Source organism: Vigna angularis, chromosome 10, assembly GCF_016808095.1.
Source record: "Vigna angularis cultivar LongXiaoDou No.4 chromosome 10, ASM1680809v1, whole genome shotgun sequence".
Classification (NCBI taxonomy): Eukaryota; Viridiplantae; Streptophyta; class Magnoliopsida; order Fabales; family Fabaceae; genus Vigna; species Vigna angularis.
In genome coordinates, this window is record NC_068979.1 from 19,139,153 (window position 1) to 19,158,461 (window position 19,309).

At 36.4% G+C, this 19,309-nt stretch overlaps 3 protein-coding genes across 6 annotated transcripts; 1 reads left to right on the plus strand and 2 right to left on the minus strand.

Annotated features, from left to right (window-relative positions):
- Positions 1-1,373: 1,373 nt before the first annotated feature.
- LOC108335321 (U-box domain-containing protein 19) lies at positions 1,374-3,721 on the plus strand. Its single transcript, XM_017571311.2, has one exon. The coding sequence runs from the start codon at positions 1,428-1,430 to the stop codon at positions 3,507-3,509; it is 2,082 nt and encodes a 693-aa protein (XP_017426800.2). The 5' UTR covers positions 1,374-1,427; the 3' UTR covers positions 3,510-3,721.
- A 1,153-nt stretch (positions 3,722-4,874) lies between these two features.
- Positions 4,875-10,838, minus strand: LOC108335701 (RNA-binding motif protein 25). Of its 4 annotated transcripts, none has more exons than XM_017571808.2 (7): positions 10,237-10,838; positions 8,788-9,044; positions 8,300-8,452; positions 7,501-7,909; positions 6,699-7,364; positions 6,029-6,618; positions 4,875-5,386 (listed from the first exon to the last, which is right to left on the minus strand). In XM_017571808.2, exons 1-7 carry the CDS (start codon positions 10,682-10,684, stop codon positions 5,135-5,137), a joined length of 2,775 nt encoding a protein of 924 aa, XP_017427297.1. In that variant the 5' UTR covers positions 10,685-10,838; the 3' UTR covers positions 4,875-5,134. The 4 variants fall into 4 exon arrangements, with proteins under 4 accessions (XP_017427297.1, XP_052726106.1, XP_052726105.1 ...); XM_052870146.1 differs by having other exon boundaries at positions 8,788-9,566; positions 10,237-10,378; XM_052870145.1 differs by lacking the exon at positions 10,237-10,838 and adding an exon at positions 9,782-10,222 and having other exon boundaries at positions 8,788-9,566.
- A 5,056-nt stretch (positions 10,839-15,894) lies between these two features.
- LOC108335076 (uncharacterized) lies at positions 15,895-18,291 on the minus strand. Its single transcript, XM_017571016.2, has 4 exons — positions 17,530-18,291; positions 17,166-17,372; positions 16,998-17,089; positions 15,895-16,811 (listed from the first exon to the last, which is right to left on the minus strand). The coding sequence occupies exons 1-4, from the start codon at positions 18,289-18,291 to the stop codon at positions 16,118-16,120; spliced, it is 1,755 nt and encodes a 584-aa protein (XP_017426505.1). The 3' UTR covers positions 15,895-16,117.
- Positions 18,292-19,309: the final 1,018 nt, after the last annotated feature.

Here is a 19,309-nt window from a genome sequence, read left to right on the forward strand (position 1 = left end):
AACATATTCAAATATACCACAACATAGTAATATATACAAATATGGAGTATAAGTCATGTACAATTTAGGTTGGAAAGAGACAGAGGAAAACATACGGGAAAGGTCGAAGAAGAAAATAGATAGCATACACAGAGGACAAACAGAGTTTAAAGACAAATCTATATTTGGTCGGATATGCAAAGTCGAAGGGCATGAATCGGATATGCAGATTTGATTCAGCCCCCTTCGCCTTTGCATATCCCACCAAACGCAGATCATACCACCGTAACAACTTCTAATAATCTACACTACTATAACTACAACATAGTATCAAAATAAATATGACACAATCCACCAACCTTTGGCCACCAACGAGAAGAAGCGAGAAGCTATGTTGTCTGTGTGCCCTGGAAGTAATGGAAGAACACGAACCTATGGAAGTAGTGGAAGCAGTGGTGGTGTGGTGTATGTGTGCTGCCTGGAGTATGCGTCCAACCAATGAAAAAAGACGAAGAAGAGCAATTGTGTTGTGTGTGTGCTCGACTGAAATGAGATGCGAAAATTGTGTCTGGAAAATGAGATGCGAGGGTTTTTTCAAAAATGAGAAAGAGTGAAAGTGAGACAGTAAGATTTGAAAGCACCGTGAAGAATAAAAATTGACCAGTATAGAGAATTTTTGACCATTTAAATTATTTAAATATTAATAACCTTTTAAGTAAGGGTAAACTTGACATTCTGAAAATACTTGGAAGTGCAATATAAAATGTTTTGAGGTGTAAGGTGAATATCTCTGAGATGAATATTCTTTGACACAATTTTATCTAGATATGGGCTTTCCGGCCCAAAAAAAATAGGACCTATTGGACGCTACCCAAACATAAGACTAGATCCATTTTAAAAAATAAAATTAACCTTTTCATAAATTAAAATTAAATATATGAAGCTAAAATTATAAGAATTTAAAGTTTTAAAATGACTATTATTTTTAATATTTCTTCAGAAGAAAAAATTAGAAAGTTTGACCAGAAAATAGATAGAATAACTTAACTTAAATCCAAATAATGGCCAACCCAAGCCGCAATTTTTATTAATTTACTTAAAAAATAAGGGTCCAACGTTGAAAATGATAAACTTAGTCTTACAATTTCACGTTGTACACCTTAGTAGCTGTCGGCTCCCTCTCTCCAAGCACCTTCAAAAGCACGTTCGCTTTCCGGTTCTCACGCGCCACGCGTCACTCTCTCAAACACTTTCTCTCCACGGATCGACATAACCCCACGTGTCCCTTCATTAAAATCCCAAAACTCACAAACATCGAATCATAACTCGACGCGTGTCCCTCTTTACACTTCCTATAAATATCCCAAACCTACGTCCTCATGAAATCCAATCAAAACAAAGCAAAATACCATATTAACCAAACACAAAAGTACAACACAAACCTTTCCATGATCCGAAACATAAGCCGGTCGGGTCGCCGGATACTAACTTTTCCGGCGGTTCATCCATGCGAAAGCATCGCTCCCTCTACTCTTCTCCCTTCACTCATCACTCTCTGCAAAGCTATCTCCTCTTTCCAGCACAGGTTATCGTGTTTTCCTTGCAACAAGCTAAACGCGAGAAACGCTATTCGTTTGACCCATCTTCTCCAACCTTTCCTTCGTGAAATCCGAGACTGTCATTCGGGTCTTCCTGATCCTGCAACTCTGAGCCTCTCCGAGCTCCATTTAACCTTCCAGAAGCTTATTTTCCTTCTTGAAGATCTCTCCCGCGAAGGTGCCAAGCTTTACATGTTGATGGAATCGGATCGGGTTGCCACTCAATTTCGGGTCATATCAAGATCCATGGCCACTGCTTTAGACGTTTTCCCTTTCGGTTCTGTGGAGATCTCTGAGGAAACCAAAGAGCACGCTTTGCTGCTGAACGTACAAGCCAGGAAGGGCAGGTTTGAATTTGAGGAAGAAGATAAACGGGTTGTGATGAGTGTTGTGTCGGGTTTGACCCGGTTCGAGAACCAGGTTGCTCCGGATGAGGGTGATCTGAGGTGGGTCATTGAGTATATTGGGGTTAAAGGGTGGAATGAGTGTAACAAAGAGGTGAAGTTTTTGGAGGGAGAAATTGGGTTTAAGGGCTCCGATGAGAAAAGGAACAAGGTGACACTTTTGAGTAGTTTGGTGGGGTTCATGAGTTATTGTAGATGCCTTGTGATGGAGGCTGTTGACTGTGAAGAGAGTAACAAAAAAATTGAGGGAACGAGAGAAAGTAGTATTGAAAGTGAGATTGATCTGAGTTTGAGTTGTCTTAACCCGGATGATTTTCGATGTCCAATCTCTTTGGAACTGATGAGTGATCCAGTGACAATAGAGACAGGTCATACGTATGATCGTTCTTCAATTCTGAAGTGGTTCAGAAGTGGAAACTTGACGTGTCCTAACACAGCTAAAAGGCTTATCACCACTGAAATGGTTCCAAACTTAGTGCTTCGGAAGTTGATTCAGCAGTATTGCTATGCAAATGACATAAGCATTCCCTTTGTTGATTTGGGTCGTAGGAATCGTGAGGGTACTAGGAGAGTGGAGCCTGAGAGTGTAGCAGCAGAGGGAGCAATGAGAATGTTGGCTAGTTTTCTGAAAGGCAAGATTGAGAATGGAAGTGGGGAAGAGATGAATAGAGGTGCATTTGAAATAAGGCTTATTTCCAAAACAAGCGTTTTCAATAGGTCTTGTTTGGTGGAAGCTGGTTTGGTTCCTCTTTTGTTGAGGTTGTTGTCATCGATGGATTCGTTGACTCAAGAGAATGCTGCAGCAGCCCTTCTAAACCTCTCAAAATGTGCAAAGAGTAGAAGTGTGATGGTTGAGAAATGGGGGTTGGAATTAATTGTTGGGGTTTTAAAGAAGGGTGTGAAGATGGAAGCTCGCCAGCATGCTGCTGCTGTGTTGTTTTACCTTAGTGCTGAGTATGGGAACCTGATAGGGAAGGAGGCAGAAGCAATTCCAGCATTGATAAGGCTTGTCAAAGATGGCTCTTATCGAAGCAAGAAAAATGGGTTGGTTGCAATATTTGGTCTTCTTAAGCACCATGAAAATCATAAGAGGGTGGTGGAAGGTGGAGCAGTTCCTTTGCTAGTTGGTATCTTGAAAGGATCTGAAAATGAAGACCTAATCACAGATTCTCTGGCAGTTCTGGCAAGTCTAGCAGAGAAGAGTGAGGGAATGTTAGCAATTATTGAGGAAGAGGGATTGCATGTAGCTGTTGAAATTTTGAGTTGTTCATCTTCGAGGGTGGGAAGGGAGCACTGTGTGGCCTTGTTGCTTTCTTTGTCTCTAAATGGTGGAGAGGAAGTGGTTGGTTATTTAGTGAAGAGTCCTTCTCTTATGGGATCATTGTATTCCCAAATAAGTGAAGGCACATCTCGAGCAAGGAAGAAAGCAAGTGCTCTCATTAGGGTCCTCCATGATTTTTATGAAAGGAGGTCCTCTGGCTTTAAGATTTCAGTAATTCCGCAAGAACAGTTCATTCATGTTCGGTAACCCAGGATTTTTTGTTCACCTGGGTATTCTTTATTTGTTTGAAATTGTAGATACCCTTGTATAAATCTGCTTGTTTTTTTATTTTTTACTCAATATTATTGGCTCAAGTTTTATAGAGCTAATAATTTTATCGGCTTCTGCTTTGCACTTGTACAAATTACTGTACTTCACTGATTTGTATTAATTGAATAAGATTTTATCATGTTTATTAATCAGGAATAAATTCTTTCTTTTTTTCTTGTCTCCAAGATTTGATGAGCCTTTGTTTCTTTCTCCTGGTATACTGCCCTGTAACTGCAAGGGTGGAGGTGCAACTCAAGTGTGGGTTCTGATTTAAGCTGAAAAGGAGAAAAAGATTGCTGGTCAGCATTGTTACTCTTTTCTTGTAATTTGATTATAGATTAATTTTTTTTCATTTAAAAATAATTATAAATAAACAATTAAAAAAATAATTAAAATTATTTCACTTTTTCACTATTATTTTCTTTTATGTACTTCTTCACTTTCCCTCAAAGAGAAGCTAAGTTCTATGCTCACTTTTCTAATTTCCTAAGCCAAGACCACGGAACTTCAAGTGAAAATGCTTTTTTAAATCCAGCAAAGCTGACCTTTTTCTCAGTAAAATAATTAATTTACTCACTGTTATAAAAAATTACAAGTAGTTTTAGCTTTGTTTTTGCCGAGTATCAGTTAGATCTTTAACACTAAGAATTAAATTCAATAATAAATATTAAATTCGAAACTTACGATCTTATATATATCATATGACCAATGTAAACAGAGATATTCCGGGACTGGGGAATTTTTGTCTTTCATCCTTAGTGAATAAGAAATTGGGCGCCAACAATTCCAAAACTTAGAACAAATTAGGAATAGCAAATCTACTTTTTTCGCTGTAACAGGAACAGAATTTTGACATGTAATAATCATACTTAACCAAATTAAGCAAGATAAAATTTTGGAACAAAATGTTGTGTATTTAGTTGTGACAAAACTCAATGGCTAATATGAAATCTATACATAATCTTAAAGCAAGAATATTTTTTTTCCGACAGCATTCTTGAGTGTTAAAATTAGAAATTCAGCCACATTACATCGTCTATCAATATAACAAATACAAGTAAATATTTCACTTGTCCTTTTGACATACCCGAAAAGTAATGTTTAAATCCAGCCCGGGAGCAAGTACAAATCACAAATTACTTCCCAACAGAATTTTGGCTCTCTTTTTTACTGTGACAATGTAAACACTGGACTTTCAAGAATCATGATATTCATTCGATAGATCAAGGCTGCAAGCTGATTAAAAAGTAAATTGGACTTCCTACTGAACCGGTACGTGAGACCAGACGTAAAGAAGTCACATAAGAATAAAATAAAGGTGAAGTATTAACGAAAGCACAAGTCCAGGATAATTATCAAAAAATTTAAAGTTCTAAACTATTCACATGACAAAAATTGCCACCAGATTCTCATGGATGACAGGTTTATCCGAATAACTACTTGAATGTTGAAGCAATTTTACGATAATGCAGCCATTTTACAATTTAGGGTAGAGCCATGTCAAGGGTCACGGTATCAATCCAATAGAAAAAGTGACGAAACAACATACAATAACTGAAAAATCATGATTTTGACCTCAGAGCTAGACCTGTCTCTACCTTCTTTATTTCAAAGATAAGCATCCTCCACATCTTCAGAACGAACATTTCAGCCTCTTCGTCCAAAATAATCTGAAGACGCTCAAGCATTTGGGATGCTTTCACATGTTCTTGTGTACTAGAAACAATATAATCTATCAATGTAGTCTCTTCTTCCCCCAAAAACTCTTTGATTTTCTTTGAAATCCACGGTCTCATTCTTTCATGTAGTTGATGCTGAAAATGAGCATAATATAAAAATAAAAATTTAGAACACAACATCATTTTCTACCTTTCGGACTGCACAAACCGAAAAAATAAAAAACATTTATAAACAATAGTAGTTTATACATAAACAACTATAGTGCAAGAGCAGTTCCACTCACTGAGCACGAAAGAAGCAATCTTCAAAATTACAAAAATATAAAGCTTAATTACGTTCCTAAAAAGATGAGAAGGTCCCTATCTAGCATCCTTTCATTTTTATATTTGTTACTGTAAATCTCAAAATGTACAATCCTTTGCAAAAGGACACGTTTTTCTAGGCTCCCAGAAGAGTTCCTTCCACACACAGATATTACAATGCTTCAACCTTACAGGATTACAGCTAATGGCCCCAAAAAAGTGATCAAGGTATATAGACTCCTCAAATTTCTGTTGTTTTTCTAGGCTCATAGAACAGTTCCTCCCACACACAACTACTACAATGCCTCAAACTTTTGGTCAACAACCTTACACAATTACACTAACGCACAAAAAAATGATAAAGGTATACTAGTCTGGCTCACAAGCCAAATGAAATATAGATAAGCCAACTCTTCTTTATTGGTTCAAAATCAAATAATTACAAATCAAAATCTGCACATTAGTATCACATACCTTATCATATACTGCCCAATCTATCTCATACGAGAACAACTCCTCCTTGGTCTTCGGTATCATATCAATCAATTGTTTAGCATCCAAAAGCCTCTTGTTATCAGAAGTCTTAAGTTTCTCCGATCCATGATCTCGATCCCTGTCACGTTCAGGAATTCTCTCCTTGTTTTCATCTCTGTTGTGAGTACCATCTTCATCATTTCTGTCCCTATCACGGTGATTAGACTTATCATTTGAACGCCTACTTCTATCCCGTTCTCCATCCAGCTTATCTTCCTTGAAATTTGTACTGGATATACGCTTTGCAAATTCGGCAGCAGCGGCCAAATTTGGTGGTGTTGGACCAGGCACTGTAGGTTGAACAGCCTGCAATTCTTCAGTTGAGTAATCAATTGGAACCAATGGCCTCATTTTTTTGTCCTTGTGTGCATCATCATCCTCCTCTTCATGGAAAACAGAAGGCACAGTTGTTCTTTTCCCTGAACCAACTAGGCCAAATCCCAATTTTTTTGTAGGAGCATTACCTTGTGTATCAGTTGGAGCAACTATAGTTAATTCATCACTGGTGACATTTAGTACATTCCCATCACCTGTCATTTCAAAGAATACTACTTTTAATAGTATGAAAGAGAGACAAGAAACCACAATTGTGAATACATATGAAAATTACCAGTATGATCTTCACGACTATAATCAGCTACAATATCTTGTTCAGTAATATTGCCTTTGACTTCATTAGTAACCTCTTCAGTAATCATATTTTCATTACCACCATTTACCACATGCTCAGTTAATAGTTTTAAAGCATCTCTTTGCCGCTTTTGTTCCTCCTCGGCCTTCTTCTTAGCCTCAGCAATTTCTTCCTCTTCCTTTAGTTTGTCAAGCATGTCATCTTCCTTCTCACGTGACCTCTTCTTCCTCTTCTCCTCTATCGCACTTCTTCGCCACCTCTTCCTAGAATCTTCATCCTCATCCTCTTCATCATAAAGTATCTCCTTTCTCCTTTTACGTTCCCTTTCCTTTTCCTTCTCTTTTTCATATTGGCGCTCTTTCTCTTTCTCTCGTTCTCTATACTCCCATTCCTTCAAATATGCTTCATATTGACGTTCAGCCTCCTCAATTCTTCGTCTTTGTTCCCTCTCTTTCCGAACACGTTCCCGCTCTGCTTCTCTCTCGTATCTTTCAAGTTCTCTTTCCTTTTCTCGTTTTAATTCCCTATCTCGGTCCCTCTCTCTGCTTTTTCTGTCATGTCTTCTATCAGGGCTTTCAGACCTATCCCGTTCACTGCTAGGTTTATCACTGTTTGTCTCTTTCTCACCTTTATTTTCAGCAGATTCTACACAATTTCAAAAGAAAAGTCTCAGAATAATAATAAATTGACAAATAAAAGAGATAAAGGTATCCTGACAATAAAATATAGCCCTTTTGTGTCTACAGTCAACAGAGAATAGATACACGGATTTTTCCCTCACCATTCTTCTCTGTATCAACAGAGTCTCCCTCTCTTGTTTTAACAGGTTGTTCTGAGGTTAAACTCACAGAACCATCACCAGTTGGCTGTGCAGGTGGTGGAGGCAAAGGTCTTGTCTTCAACCTTTCCTCTATCATCTTTGTGATCTTTTCTAAAGCCTCACGATCCCCTTCTCTATCTTCATCAGTGACAATCCCAAAGTTTGTCACATCATGGGATTCCTTATTTACTGATTCACTATCCACTTTATTTGAGGATTCTTTCTCTGCCTTTGTACCCTCATTTGCATTAGAAGTTTGTTCACCTTCATCTTTTTCAACTACTCCTGCCTGACTTTCTTTGTTCAAGTTCTCAGCTTTTTTCTGAACATATCGCTCCAGGTGTTCTTTCATGGCTTGATTGACGTTGACCTGTTAAAAAATATATAATAAATGGTTAAGATCGTTAATTGTACAAGGGAAACAATGTAATGTGTCAGCATAACTTTTAATATAAGAATTACAGGTCTTGTTCAAATAAATTTTATGCACTTTACTTGGAAAAATGCAGATGCAATACTACATACAATAATAGAGCTCAACACACATGGTATGCACCAAACAGATACTTCAAAAACATAACCAGTATACCAATTCCGCATAGCCCTTAAAAATAAAAGAGAGACTCACAAGTCTATGTGTAGAACCCATCATGTCAACAATTTCAAGAAACCACTACATAAATACAAAGGAAGTACCAATCTTTTTTGTTTGCACGTCAGTGGCAAACTTAATATAAAAGTAGTCAAAGATGAGACATACCTTCAGTTCTTGTCCGTCAATATTCAATTTAGTAAGGAGTCTCAAGGCACGGAGAACCCCTTCTGCAGACTCAAACTCATAAAACCCAAAACTGGTAGGAGTTCCAGTGGATAAATCTTGAGGACGTTTCCAGGTCTTGATAGTTCCACATAACTTAAAGGAAATAAAAGAATCAGTATGTTTATAAATTATACATAAGGTTCTAAGACACCTATTGTCTAGTACATACGAAAAAAATGCTGGGAAGAGAATAATGGAGAAAAGTTTTTTTTAATTAAAAGACATGCTAAAAAGTTTATACTAACTAGACAGTTTTAAAAAAAGGACAAATAAAAAAGAAAACCACAAAAATTAAGTTGATTTAGTGTTTTCTCAAAGACAAAAGTAGCTTCTGAAAAAGCCCTAAACATGTTGCATGACAGAAACACTTGTCCTAAATAACCAAACCCTGCTCCCACCCAAGTAAAGAACAAATTTAAAAAGTTTACTTGAAGGAGAGAGAGCATGAACTCATTTTCCACAGTTGATGCAATCTTGCCAATGTAAACTGTGTTTTGAGGCTTCTCAGCTGGGGTAGCACTAGGGGCTACCATTGGTCTGACAACAGGAGGAATAATTGGGCGAACAGTAGGGATCCCTGCTACAGGTGGGCGTGACATTGGAGGTATGTTAACTGCTCCAGGAGGGCGTGGGGGAAAGACAGGACGAATCATAGTTCCATAAGGAGGGGGGTAACGAGGAATTCCTGTACAGAGTAGAAAAACATCTATGCAAATATATTAGAGCAGATTATGAATAAATATAGATGCATCATAAACAAATCAGTATAACACTAAAGATATATGCCAGAAAAAAATGTGACAAGAACAATGGAATGATGTTACCACACATCAAAAGCATAACAGAGATGGCAGCACAGCCAACAATCACCAGCTGAAATGACAACCTGAAGAGAATAATAACAAATTCTATCGAGTTTGAAATTCACACAATGTGTTAAAAGTGCTTACCTTTGTCTGACAACTTGAAACATAGCAGGCTTCTCAAACTATCCCATCCACCAATAGCAAATAGTAACTTGCATAATCTTATGGTATGTATGGTTTAATAAGAAGAAATTTTAGTTGAATTATATGTTCTTTTTTATACAGCAGCATGCCTTGCAGCATAAAAAATTAAATGAAACTGCAATAGAGAGAAAAGATTGCAATACCTCATGACACAAGGCCAACGTGTGCATTCATTCAGTTGCAAACATTGTCGGTTTCTGGAATTCATAAAGCCATTGAAGGGAAAGTACTCTTATAACTAGCAGAAAGTGGCCTACTAAAACGAGAGCACGACACAACCATACATTATTTATATCGACAAAAGAACAATCACTCTTTCATTTATTTTTTTGTCAGCAATGCTCCTTATAATCTTCATTTCCAATACCATAAAAGACAAGACAAGCTAGAGACCGGGCAAATATGTGCATACCAAAAAATGAGTTGTTTGTAGAGAGATGTCTTTAAGCAATATGAAGCCCTCCAACCTTTCTCAATGAATTCAATCAAGACACTGTAGGAGAAAACATCCTGTCAACGATACCCCTTATCTAACCATTAAGAACTCTCTCAAATCTCTCCAAACCCACTCTTCCAAAACAAACGCTTCCCCCTCATAAAAACCATAACAGCTATGCTATCCAGAGCTGCCTTCTACAGTCAGCACTCACCGCACACACTCACTCAATAATAACAGTCTTCACACATTTCACAGCTAATAATAACCATCACGCAGTAAAAAACACGTGGAAAATTGACGATAAGTATAATTCCAAATTCATAAAACATTGAGACAACCATCGAACCAGCGCTATATTAAATTAAATCAAATTAAATGCAAATTCACCGAAACAAAAGGAACAAGGAATAATTGAATGAATGACCCACCCGCGGGAGTTACGGACGGAGCTGGAGGGTAACCGTTAGGGATCGGAGTGAATGGTCGCATGGCAGGATTGCCGGGTTGAACCTGGTATGACATCATCGGCTGCATCTGCTGCGGAGTGGCGGCGCTGGCCACGCCAGGAGGCGGAACGGCAGGGTTTTGGTAGACAGGGTGGGGCGCCGGGACAGGGGAGAATTGCGGCACCTGCGGAGCAAGCGGGCGGAATGAGGGAGGGAGAACGCCAGGGACCTGCGGCGTAGTGCCGGCCTGAAAGAGTAGGGCGGGCGGTGGAGGGAGCAGCGTTGGATTGGGATTAGGGTTTGCAGCGAGGGGCGTAGATGAAGGTGGTGTTGAGGATTGGGGGAGTGGATCGGGTGGGTTGGGAAGTGCAGATTCGGAGGGTTGAGGATTGGGAGGTAGGGTCGCAGGGGAAGAGGCGGAATCCGCCATGGAATAAGAAATCGAGTTTCTGGATTTGTTTGTGAGAGTGAAAATTGACCTCTTAGTGTTTGTGTTTTTGTCTGCGTGCCCTAAAAATTATGACGCAAGACAATGGAATACACTATACACAAGGTCTCTCTTTCGGATCAAAATTTGTGATGATTTGAGTTGGTCCAACACAAGAAAACCTGTCTGAAATATAATGTGTTTTACACTTTTACAGTTTTGTCCTATCTCATGCTACACTGAATTTTTTTACACTACAAGAGGAAATATACTTAATAAGAATATCTTCATTGTTGCAAAAGCATTTTGTATAAATAATGTGAAGATGTTTTAGTTATTGTATACATAGTTTTTTGTTATGCATGGAAAAAAGAGAATACGATGAGTTATGATTTTTTTTTTTTAATTTCATATTATCCTTTGTAGCTTGTAATGAAAATGAAATAAATTTGAATAAATAGATAAACAAAATAAAAGTACATGTAATTCGAATTATGTAACAAAATAAAAGTACATCTTATTTTTATATACATATGGGTTTACTTTAAGAAAGTATACTTATATTTTTACAACAAAATAAAAATAAGTCTTGATTTAAAATATATCACAAAACAAGTTAAATTATATCAATTACAAATTTAACAAAATAAAGAATTTTGTGAAAAGTTAATATGGTCTAATCTCATTATTATAGTTTAGTTTCTCGTTTTTTACATTTGAAAAATAAAATAAAGGTGAGTCTTCATAACATCTCAAAGTTCACAACTTAATTATTTAAATAAATTTGTAATTGAATATAAAAAATTCTCAAATTTTATATTTTCATGAATCATAACTAATCATGTATAAAGAAATCAAGTTGATACAAAAAAATCATGTTTATATATTTTTAGTTTAAACTCCTTGCCTAATTATTCTTTAATTACTCAATACCCTTAAATGTTACCATTATGTCTTTTGAATCACAATGGTCTTATGTATAGTGTCAGTGGGATGTTATATGAATAGTGTCAGGTTGTATGTTCCCATGGATGCAACTTGGGTGTTATCTTATCTTTTTGGTCTAAAAATATAGTAAAAAGATGGTCTGAAATATAACGTGAGACCTATGATTTTTTTGTACCCAACTAATTATATACATAAATTTAGGGTAATCATATCACATAATCATTTATTCTTTTAGGTCTAAGTGACCTTTCTCTTTGACTTTTTTTCCAGTGTAACTTTCTAACTATCCATACAATCTTTAAAATAACATTATTTTTTCATCATTCACTGTAATTTATTTTTCCATCATCCTTCTACATTAACTGTGCATACAATTCTTGAAATTAAAATTTATTCACAAAATTTTGGTAAGATGACAATTTCCTTTTTAACCTCCATTTTTAAAAAAAATTAATCAAAATTACAAGATTATCAATATATATAAATCCTTCGTTCATTGACTTAAAATATTATATAAACTTGTTGACCTAATAAAACCAGTGCAAATACAAAAAATTAAAACATAATTATTGCATACGTATTTCATAATGTTTTATTTATAACCTTTTCTATAAAACTTTAAATGAGATGATTTTTAAACCCAACCTTAGGTTTTCATACCTGAGGAATCTATTTATAAACTCAAAATTTACTGTAAGTGTTTCAGAAAGAAAAAAAAAAGGTTCCAGAAAAAAGTATTATTAAAAATATATTGAGTTACAGCAGAAGCAAAGAATATATACAAAGGAAAAAAATAAAACTGTTACAACAGAAGAAAAAATATGTTAAGATCTCTATCACCCTCCCTCAAGATGAACATGTATATTATGTATGTTTAACTTGAAAATAATAATGTTAAAAGGAGAAGGATAAAGAGACTTGGTGAAAACGTCAGCAACTTGATTAGCAGAAGATACATGAAGAAGCTTGATGAGACCATCTTGAAGCTTTTATCTAGTAATGTGGCAGTATATGTCTATATGTTTGGTTATTTCATGAAAGGTGAGATTCTTGGCAATGTGGATAGCAAAATTGTTGTCACAATAGACTGAGTAAGGAGTCTGGCATGGTATATGTAGATCTTTTAAAAGATATTGCAGCCATTGCAGTTCACAAGTTAGAGAAGTTAAGGACATGTATTCGGCTTCAGAAGAGGATTTGGAAACGGTGGTTTGTTTCTTTGACTTTCAAGAAATAAGAGCAATTCCAAGAAAGACACAGAAACCAGAGATGGATCTTCTAGTGGTAGCACAAGTGGCCTAATCAGAATCAGAGTATGCATGAATGCATAAGGAATTATCAACAACATATAACAGACCAGAACCAAGAGCATTTTTTAAATATCTAATAATCCTCATGGCTTGTTGCATATGAGGTTAGCAAGGAGTAGAAACAAATTGGCTAAGTTATTGGACGACAAAAGCAATGTTGGGCCGCATATTGGTGAGATAGATTAACCTTCCAATAAGATGACGGTAAGAAGAAGGATTTGTGAGAAGGATACCTTCATCAACATGAAGTTTAACACAAGGATCAGTTAGTGTAGGAGCAGGTTTACATCCTAACATACCAGCTTCAGAAATCAATTCAAGACAATATTTTCTCTTATTTATACACAACCCAGCTTGAGAGATCTAGCAATTTCAAATCCTAGAAAATATTTGACATCTCCAAGATTTTTAATGTGAAACTTGTTGTGGAGGTGATCTTTGACAGTAGTGATTTCAGACAAGTTATTTCCAGATAGAAGGATATCATCGACATATACCAGAATAATGGTGATAATAGAAGGAGAATGTTTGATAAATAATGGTCAACAGAACTTTGTGTGTACCCGATAGAGAGTAATTCTGATGTTAGTTATGAAGTACTGATGATATTATTAAAAACAAAATGAAAGGAATTTAATTATGAAGTACTGATGATATTATTACTAAGGAGATAAAAGAGTCCTTGGTATTTTTTAGCTACTCCAATCATCTGGTAAGTATCCATCTGCACAATGAGACAACTATTTTGATGAAAAATAATGAAACAATTATTGGAATGTAACAGTTTAGAAATAGAAATAAGATGAACAGAGAAATTGGGAACAAATAGAGTATTATGCAAAATCAAATTGCCTAAAGTGATAGTCCCTGAGAATTTAGCAGTAACAAAACTTTGATTTGGTAAATGTATAGAAATAGGAGTGATAGGCTGTAAAGAAATAAAAAGAAGTTTGGAAGAACATATATGATCAGTAGCTCCATTATCTATAATCCAAGAATAAAAATTGGGTGTAGAAGAAGAACCTGATGATTGTGGAGTGCATTAATTGACGCTGGCCATGATAGGAGTAGAGGGTTGAGATTGTTTTAACAAGCCAAGAATAGCTTCATACTGTTCCTGAGAAAAACTGCACTGAACTTGGGTTTTATCATTAAAGGAGTCATTGTGTGAAACAACATTAGTTAGGTTGGGCAGAGGGATTGGAGGGAGCAGAATTCTGTTTGATGGTGGGTTTATAACCTTGGGCAAGGCCATATTTGATCCAGCAATTGTCAGAGGTGTGATTTGTTCTTTGACAGTGATCACAGTATTTGGCACGACCACTAAATTTACTGGTGCGTCCTCGTCCACGACCACCAAATGACCCATCACGGGAAGTATTAGAAGTCTTGTTCTAAGGGTCCTAGAAATTGAGATTGGTCATGGAATCTTGTGGAATTTGAGAGGAAGAATTATGAAATTCTCGTTCTTGTTGAAGGACCAAAGAAAAAGTTTTAGGGAGAGCCGACATAGGTTCCATTAGCATAATCTGAGAACAGACTTGGGAAAATTCATCATTTAACCCACGAAGAAACTTTATGACAGAATCATCGTTGCGCTCTTATTGAGTCTTGGTCAATAAACCACAATTGCAAGGAGAATGAATTGTAGGTGCAGAGAAGAATGATTTTATACAAAGAAATTTCTTTCCAAATTATTTGAAGATGAGTATAATATTGAGAGACAATAGAATCACCTTGTTTACAAGATTGAAGTTCTTCTTGGAGATCAGCGATGCAAAACTTATCACCATGAGAAAAACGCTGGAGAAGATCGGCCTAAATCTCGTGCACAGAATCCATCCACATTACAAATTGTTTGATAGGAAGAGTCATGGAACGCGTTAGCCATGACATCACCATCTTGTTGCCTGTCTTCCAGGCTTCATGAAGAGCATCATCAGGGGGAGGGCAAGAAATGGTACCGAGAACAAATTTGTCTTTGTTCTTGGTTTCAAGAGCGACAAGCATATCATGCCTCCATTATTGAAAATTGGTGTCGGAGAGAGGAGGATTAACAAGAATGGGGGTTGGGTTCTCACTTGAATGAAGAAACAGAGGGTAGACAAGATTAAAAAGATGATCAGAGGTTGAAATCGGGGTGGCCATTAGAGAAGAAGAGATAACGAGATGAAGAAAGTGACAAAAGAAGAACCCTAATTACTTTCTTTCTACTGATATCATGTAAGTGTTTGAGAAAGAGAAAAAGGGCTCCAGAGAAAAGTATTATTGTGAATAAATTCAAGGAAATTTATATTGAGTTACAACGGAAGCAAAGAATATATACAAAGGAAAAAAATAAAACTGATACAACAGAAAAAAAGATATGTTAATATCTCTATCATTTACAAATTGTATATGTACAAATATAAAATAAAAATGGACAAATTATATACCTGAAGCAAAATGTGTCAAAGTAAAAAGTGAGAGATTAAGATTACTAGAAGATTAATAGATGAAATTAATAGAACTATAAAATTAAAATGGAAGTCTTATTTTCAGTTGTCAAACAACAAGTTTTAGAAGCGAGAAAACCACAATTCATAGTGTAAGTCTTAAGAAGAATAGGAAGGAAAAAGTTTTAAGTTTGCTTTATTTAAATGAAACTAGATGACTAAAAATTTAAATAACTTATAAAGAAAGAAAAGAGAAGATACTAGAAGAAGAAATAAGAAAACTTACATCTTGTATTTCTTTATCTTTTTGTAAGAAATTGCAAAAGGAAGACGTGGGAGATGTTGTTATATTTATACGCAAAAGCACAAAGGGGCGCAAAAATAGTTGCAAAATAAATATGTTTTTAGTTCTTGTAATTACTTTGGAAGGTTTACATTTGAAGAGAAGAATAAAAATATATTCAAACTCATCCTTTATATTAATTTCTGAATGAATATTATTAATTATTAAAATTGCAGAAAAAAAATTAAAACAGACTTTTAAAATTAGCAATACTCATCATAACAAAGAATATCATCTATATATGATATATGTATAAAATAATAATGAAAATAATAAAAAATTTCAAACAATTATCAACCTAAGTGGGACGTGACAATAAAATTGATTTATGAGAAACAAGTCACCTATTCCAAGAACATACACACATACATTCATTTTTTACCATTTTGAATGGAAATTGTTAAGGATTTTTCATCTTTATTCTCAACTTTCGAGCAACTTGTGCTGCTTTAGGATGACTTGGTCGCTTGTTACTATGGTGCTGTTCTACCTCCACCCAATTCATAACTTTCAGTATGAGAGACTGAGGAACTTTCCTCACATCCCCATCTGATGCATCCTTTGTTTTCTTCAAACCCGTTTCCAAGGCCTTCTCGATGAACTCCATAAACCAATTTCCAGCTTCTGTTTCAATCTGCTTTCCCAGTTTGATTGTGTTACTTAAGCTGCATGACCCCCCTGGTTTCTTATTCTCATCATTTTCAACTATAGGTTCCAGAGGCATCTTTGTAAGCGGGGTAGAACCTTTCTTTTCCAAAATCTCCTTCTGGTTAGAACTGGATCTTAGGGGCCTCCCCATGTTTGCCTTTTGCTCCTGCTTTTCAGGAATGGCAGCCATAGACTTGTTGTACAGAGCACCCCTTCTTTTGGACAAGTTTGAGTCACTGATCCCAGAATTGTCGTAGTTCTCCACTACTTCATGCAAAACCTGTTGCTTCTCTGGTTTCTGAGACAACTCCGAAGCTGAAGTAGCTGCTTGTATGGACACCATTTCATTAACTGCTTGCACAATCTCGTTATGGAATTCTAAAAACCGTTCAAAACAAGCCGCAGGAGCATCAGTTCGAGCTGACTTGCATAAATTTGAGAACGTCCTGAAATGAAACAAAACAAACAAGACATTCCCTACATCAGTATGCAAAGCACAGGTAAAATAGAATGATTGGAAGAGCTAAAATAGTCTTTCTTCTTGATACTTTGTGTGTGGAAACATTTCCTATTGTCTTTATTTCTCTAAATGCATTGAGTCGTGCAGTATTAAACATAAGAAAGAAGTATACTTGAGGGACCGAACTACTGTCTCAGAAGCTGAAGCATCTCTTAAAGCTTGAAGGGCAATCTTCTGAGCCACTTCTCTCTGCTGCACAGCTTCCTGCCAAGCAAAAACAAAGCTCTTTTCAACCATTGAACCAAAAAGGCAAAGAGCTAAACATAATTTATGATTCTACCTTCCCCAGAGAGCTGAGCTTTCCAGGTAAATTCACGGGGAGGGTAAGGTTATTGCAATTATCAAAAGCCGAATTAGTAGTAGACTGAGATTGGGGTTGAAAAGTGACATTTGAATCCAGATTGTGATTTTGACAATTGGCATCCCCAGTGGAAGGGCCCACTCTTGCATTCTTCAACCGCGGTGGCGGAGTCCCACTTTTCTTCTCCTGCACATGAAATTCACAACTTTCACACACTAAACTAACAAATCTTGCATCATTTTAGCTTACATATTCCATAAAGACAATACTGTTTGAAGAAGATAATAAACTAACATAGTATTTGATTGTGAACAATGGAAGAGGAAAAGAAAAATGTACCTACAGCTGAGTTGAAGAGGCTAGCGGCAGGGATTCTATGTTCTCGTTCAGAAACACTCCTGCTCCTGCTAAACTTGCCATTGGAAGAGACAAGCACGCAGCTTTTCCTCATCAATGCAGGACTTTCCCCTTTCATATCACTCATCTTGGCAAGAAGCCCTCCACCAACAGAGCACCTCACAGCAGAAACTGGAGTTCCCTCTCTCCCAACCTTCCCTCTGACCAAAGGTGAAGACATTGCCGCATGTTGAAAACCCCCATTCCTCGCTTTCACAGGGGTACACTGCTCAAAGTCCAAATTCACCGGCTTGAACACCATAGGAGAAGAAACCGAAACCCCATCACCACCATTATTTCCCCAAGACCCTCTTCTGGGAACAGAACTGGGCTTTTGGGTCCTCAGACCCATTAAGGGCTCGGGGGTGCCCACCAGAGGGTGTCTTCCGGGGAGGGGCTTGGCGCCGCGGAGAACGGGAACCGGCGAGCCCGGTTCCAAGCAATCGACGTAAATGAATTGGCCGAGCTGCATCTTGTTGCTGAGAACGACGTCGTCTTGGTCGGAGGGTAGACTAGCGTAGATAGAGTGAGAGGAATCGGAGACCTTGATGTAGAAGCCCTGTTTGGGGATCAAATTCTTCTCGTCGAGGTCGGCGGGGACGATGTCGGTGACCTGCAAGAGTGAGCTGCGGTGCTCGCTCGTCGGTTTCACGCCCGTGTTCAGACCGTTCAGGAGCTTCAACACGATTCCCGGAGCGAGTGCTGCCATAACAGTGATGTGATTAACGATGACACTGTGTTGGAATTGGAATCTTTTGAGGTTGGGGAAAGGGATGAAGAAAAGAATGAAGAAAGGAGGAGCGTGGTGGTCTTCTTGGTTCGGTTCTTCTGATTGTGTTTTTTTCGCTAGACAAGTAGCCGTTGATAACGGTAAGTAGGGCTATGTCTCTCGCTTTTCGAATTTCGGAACGTTGGGATAACGGTCGTTTTTTTTTTGCCGTGACAAAGAAAAACAACAGTAATAATATCATAATGCATGATAAAAAAATAAAACCTTTTTCTTCAATTTGTTTTCTAGCGTTGATTTTTCATGCTTTTCAAATTACGGTTGGTATTAGATGAATAATAAAAGAAAATTTTCACGAAAAATATAAAATTTCCGATTATGAAATTATTCATATAATAATTTCACTATTATATTATGTTTGGGAGAAGGAAAGGATACGCAAGAGAAGAAATGGTACATGAAAAAGTAGAGATTGCTTCTTTTTTTATTCATAAAATAGATGTTGTTTCATAAAAGAGGAATTTTGAGAATTTTTTGCGGTGGAAAACAACGAGTAATTTAAAAAATATTTATACTTTAGAAATAAGTGTTATTGTTATTTATTTTTATTGGTAGTATCATTTATTTATTATTTTTATCATAGAAACAAAGCAAGCAAGTAAAAAAAATAGATAACAAGGAGTTATCTAACTAATTGTGCTACTACAAAGATTAAAAAGTGAGTTGTTTGCACATAATGGGTTTAATCCTGTAATGAATTTTTTATTGAATAGATGTTTTAGTCTATATCTATCTTAATCTTAAAAGATATTTTTTTTTATAAAGAAGGTTGAGTTGGATTTCATTAAATCCGTTAACTAATCCAATTAAAATAGTTTGGATTGAATTTTTATAATTTTTCTATCACATTCACATATTGTGAATCGATCAATAAAGAACTAAGATTAAATAAAGTGGAGAAAAAGTGAAACATCTTCGTCAAATATTTGAAATACAGTTT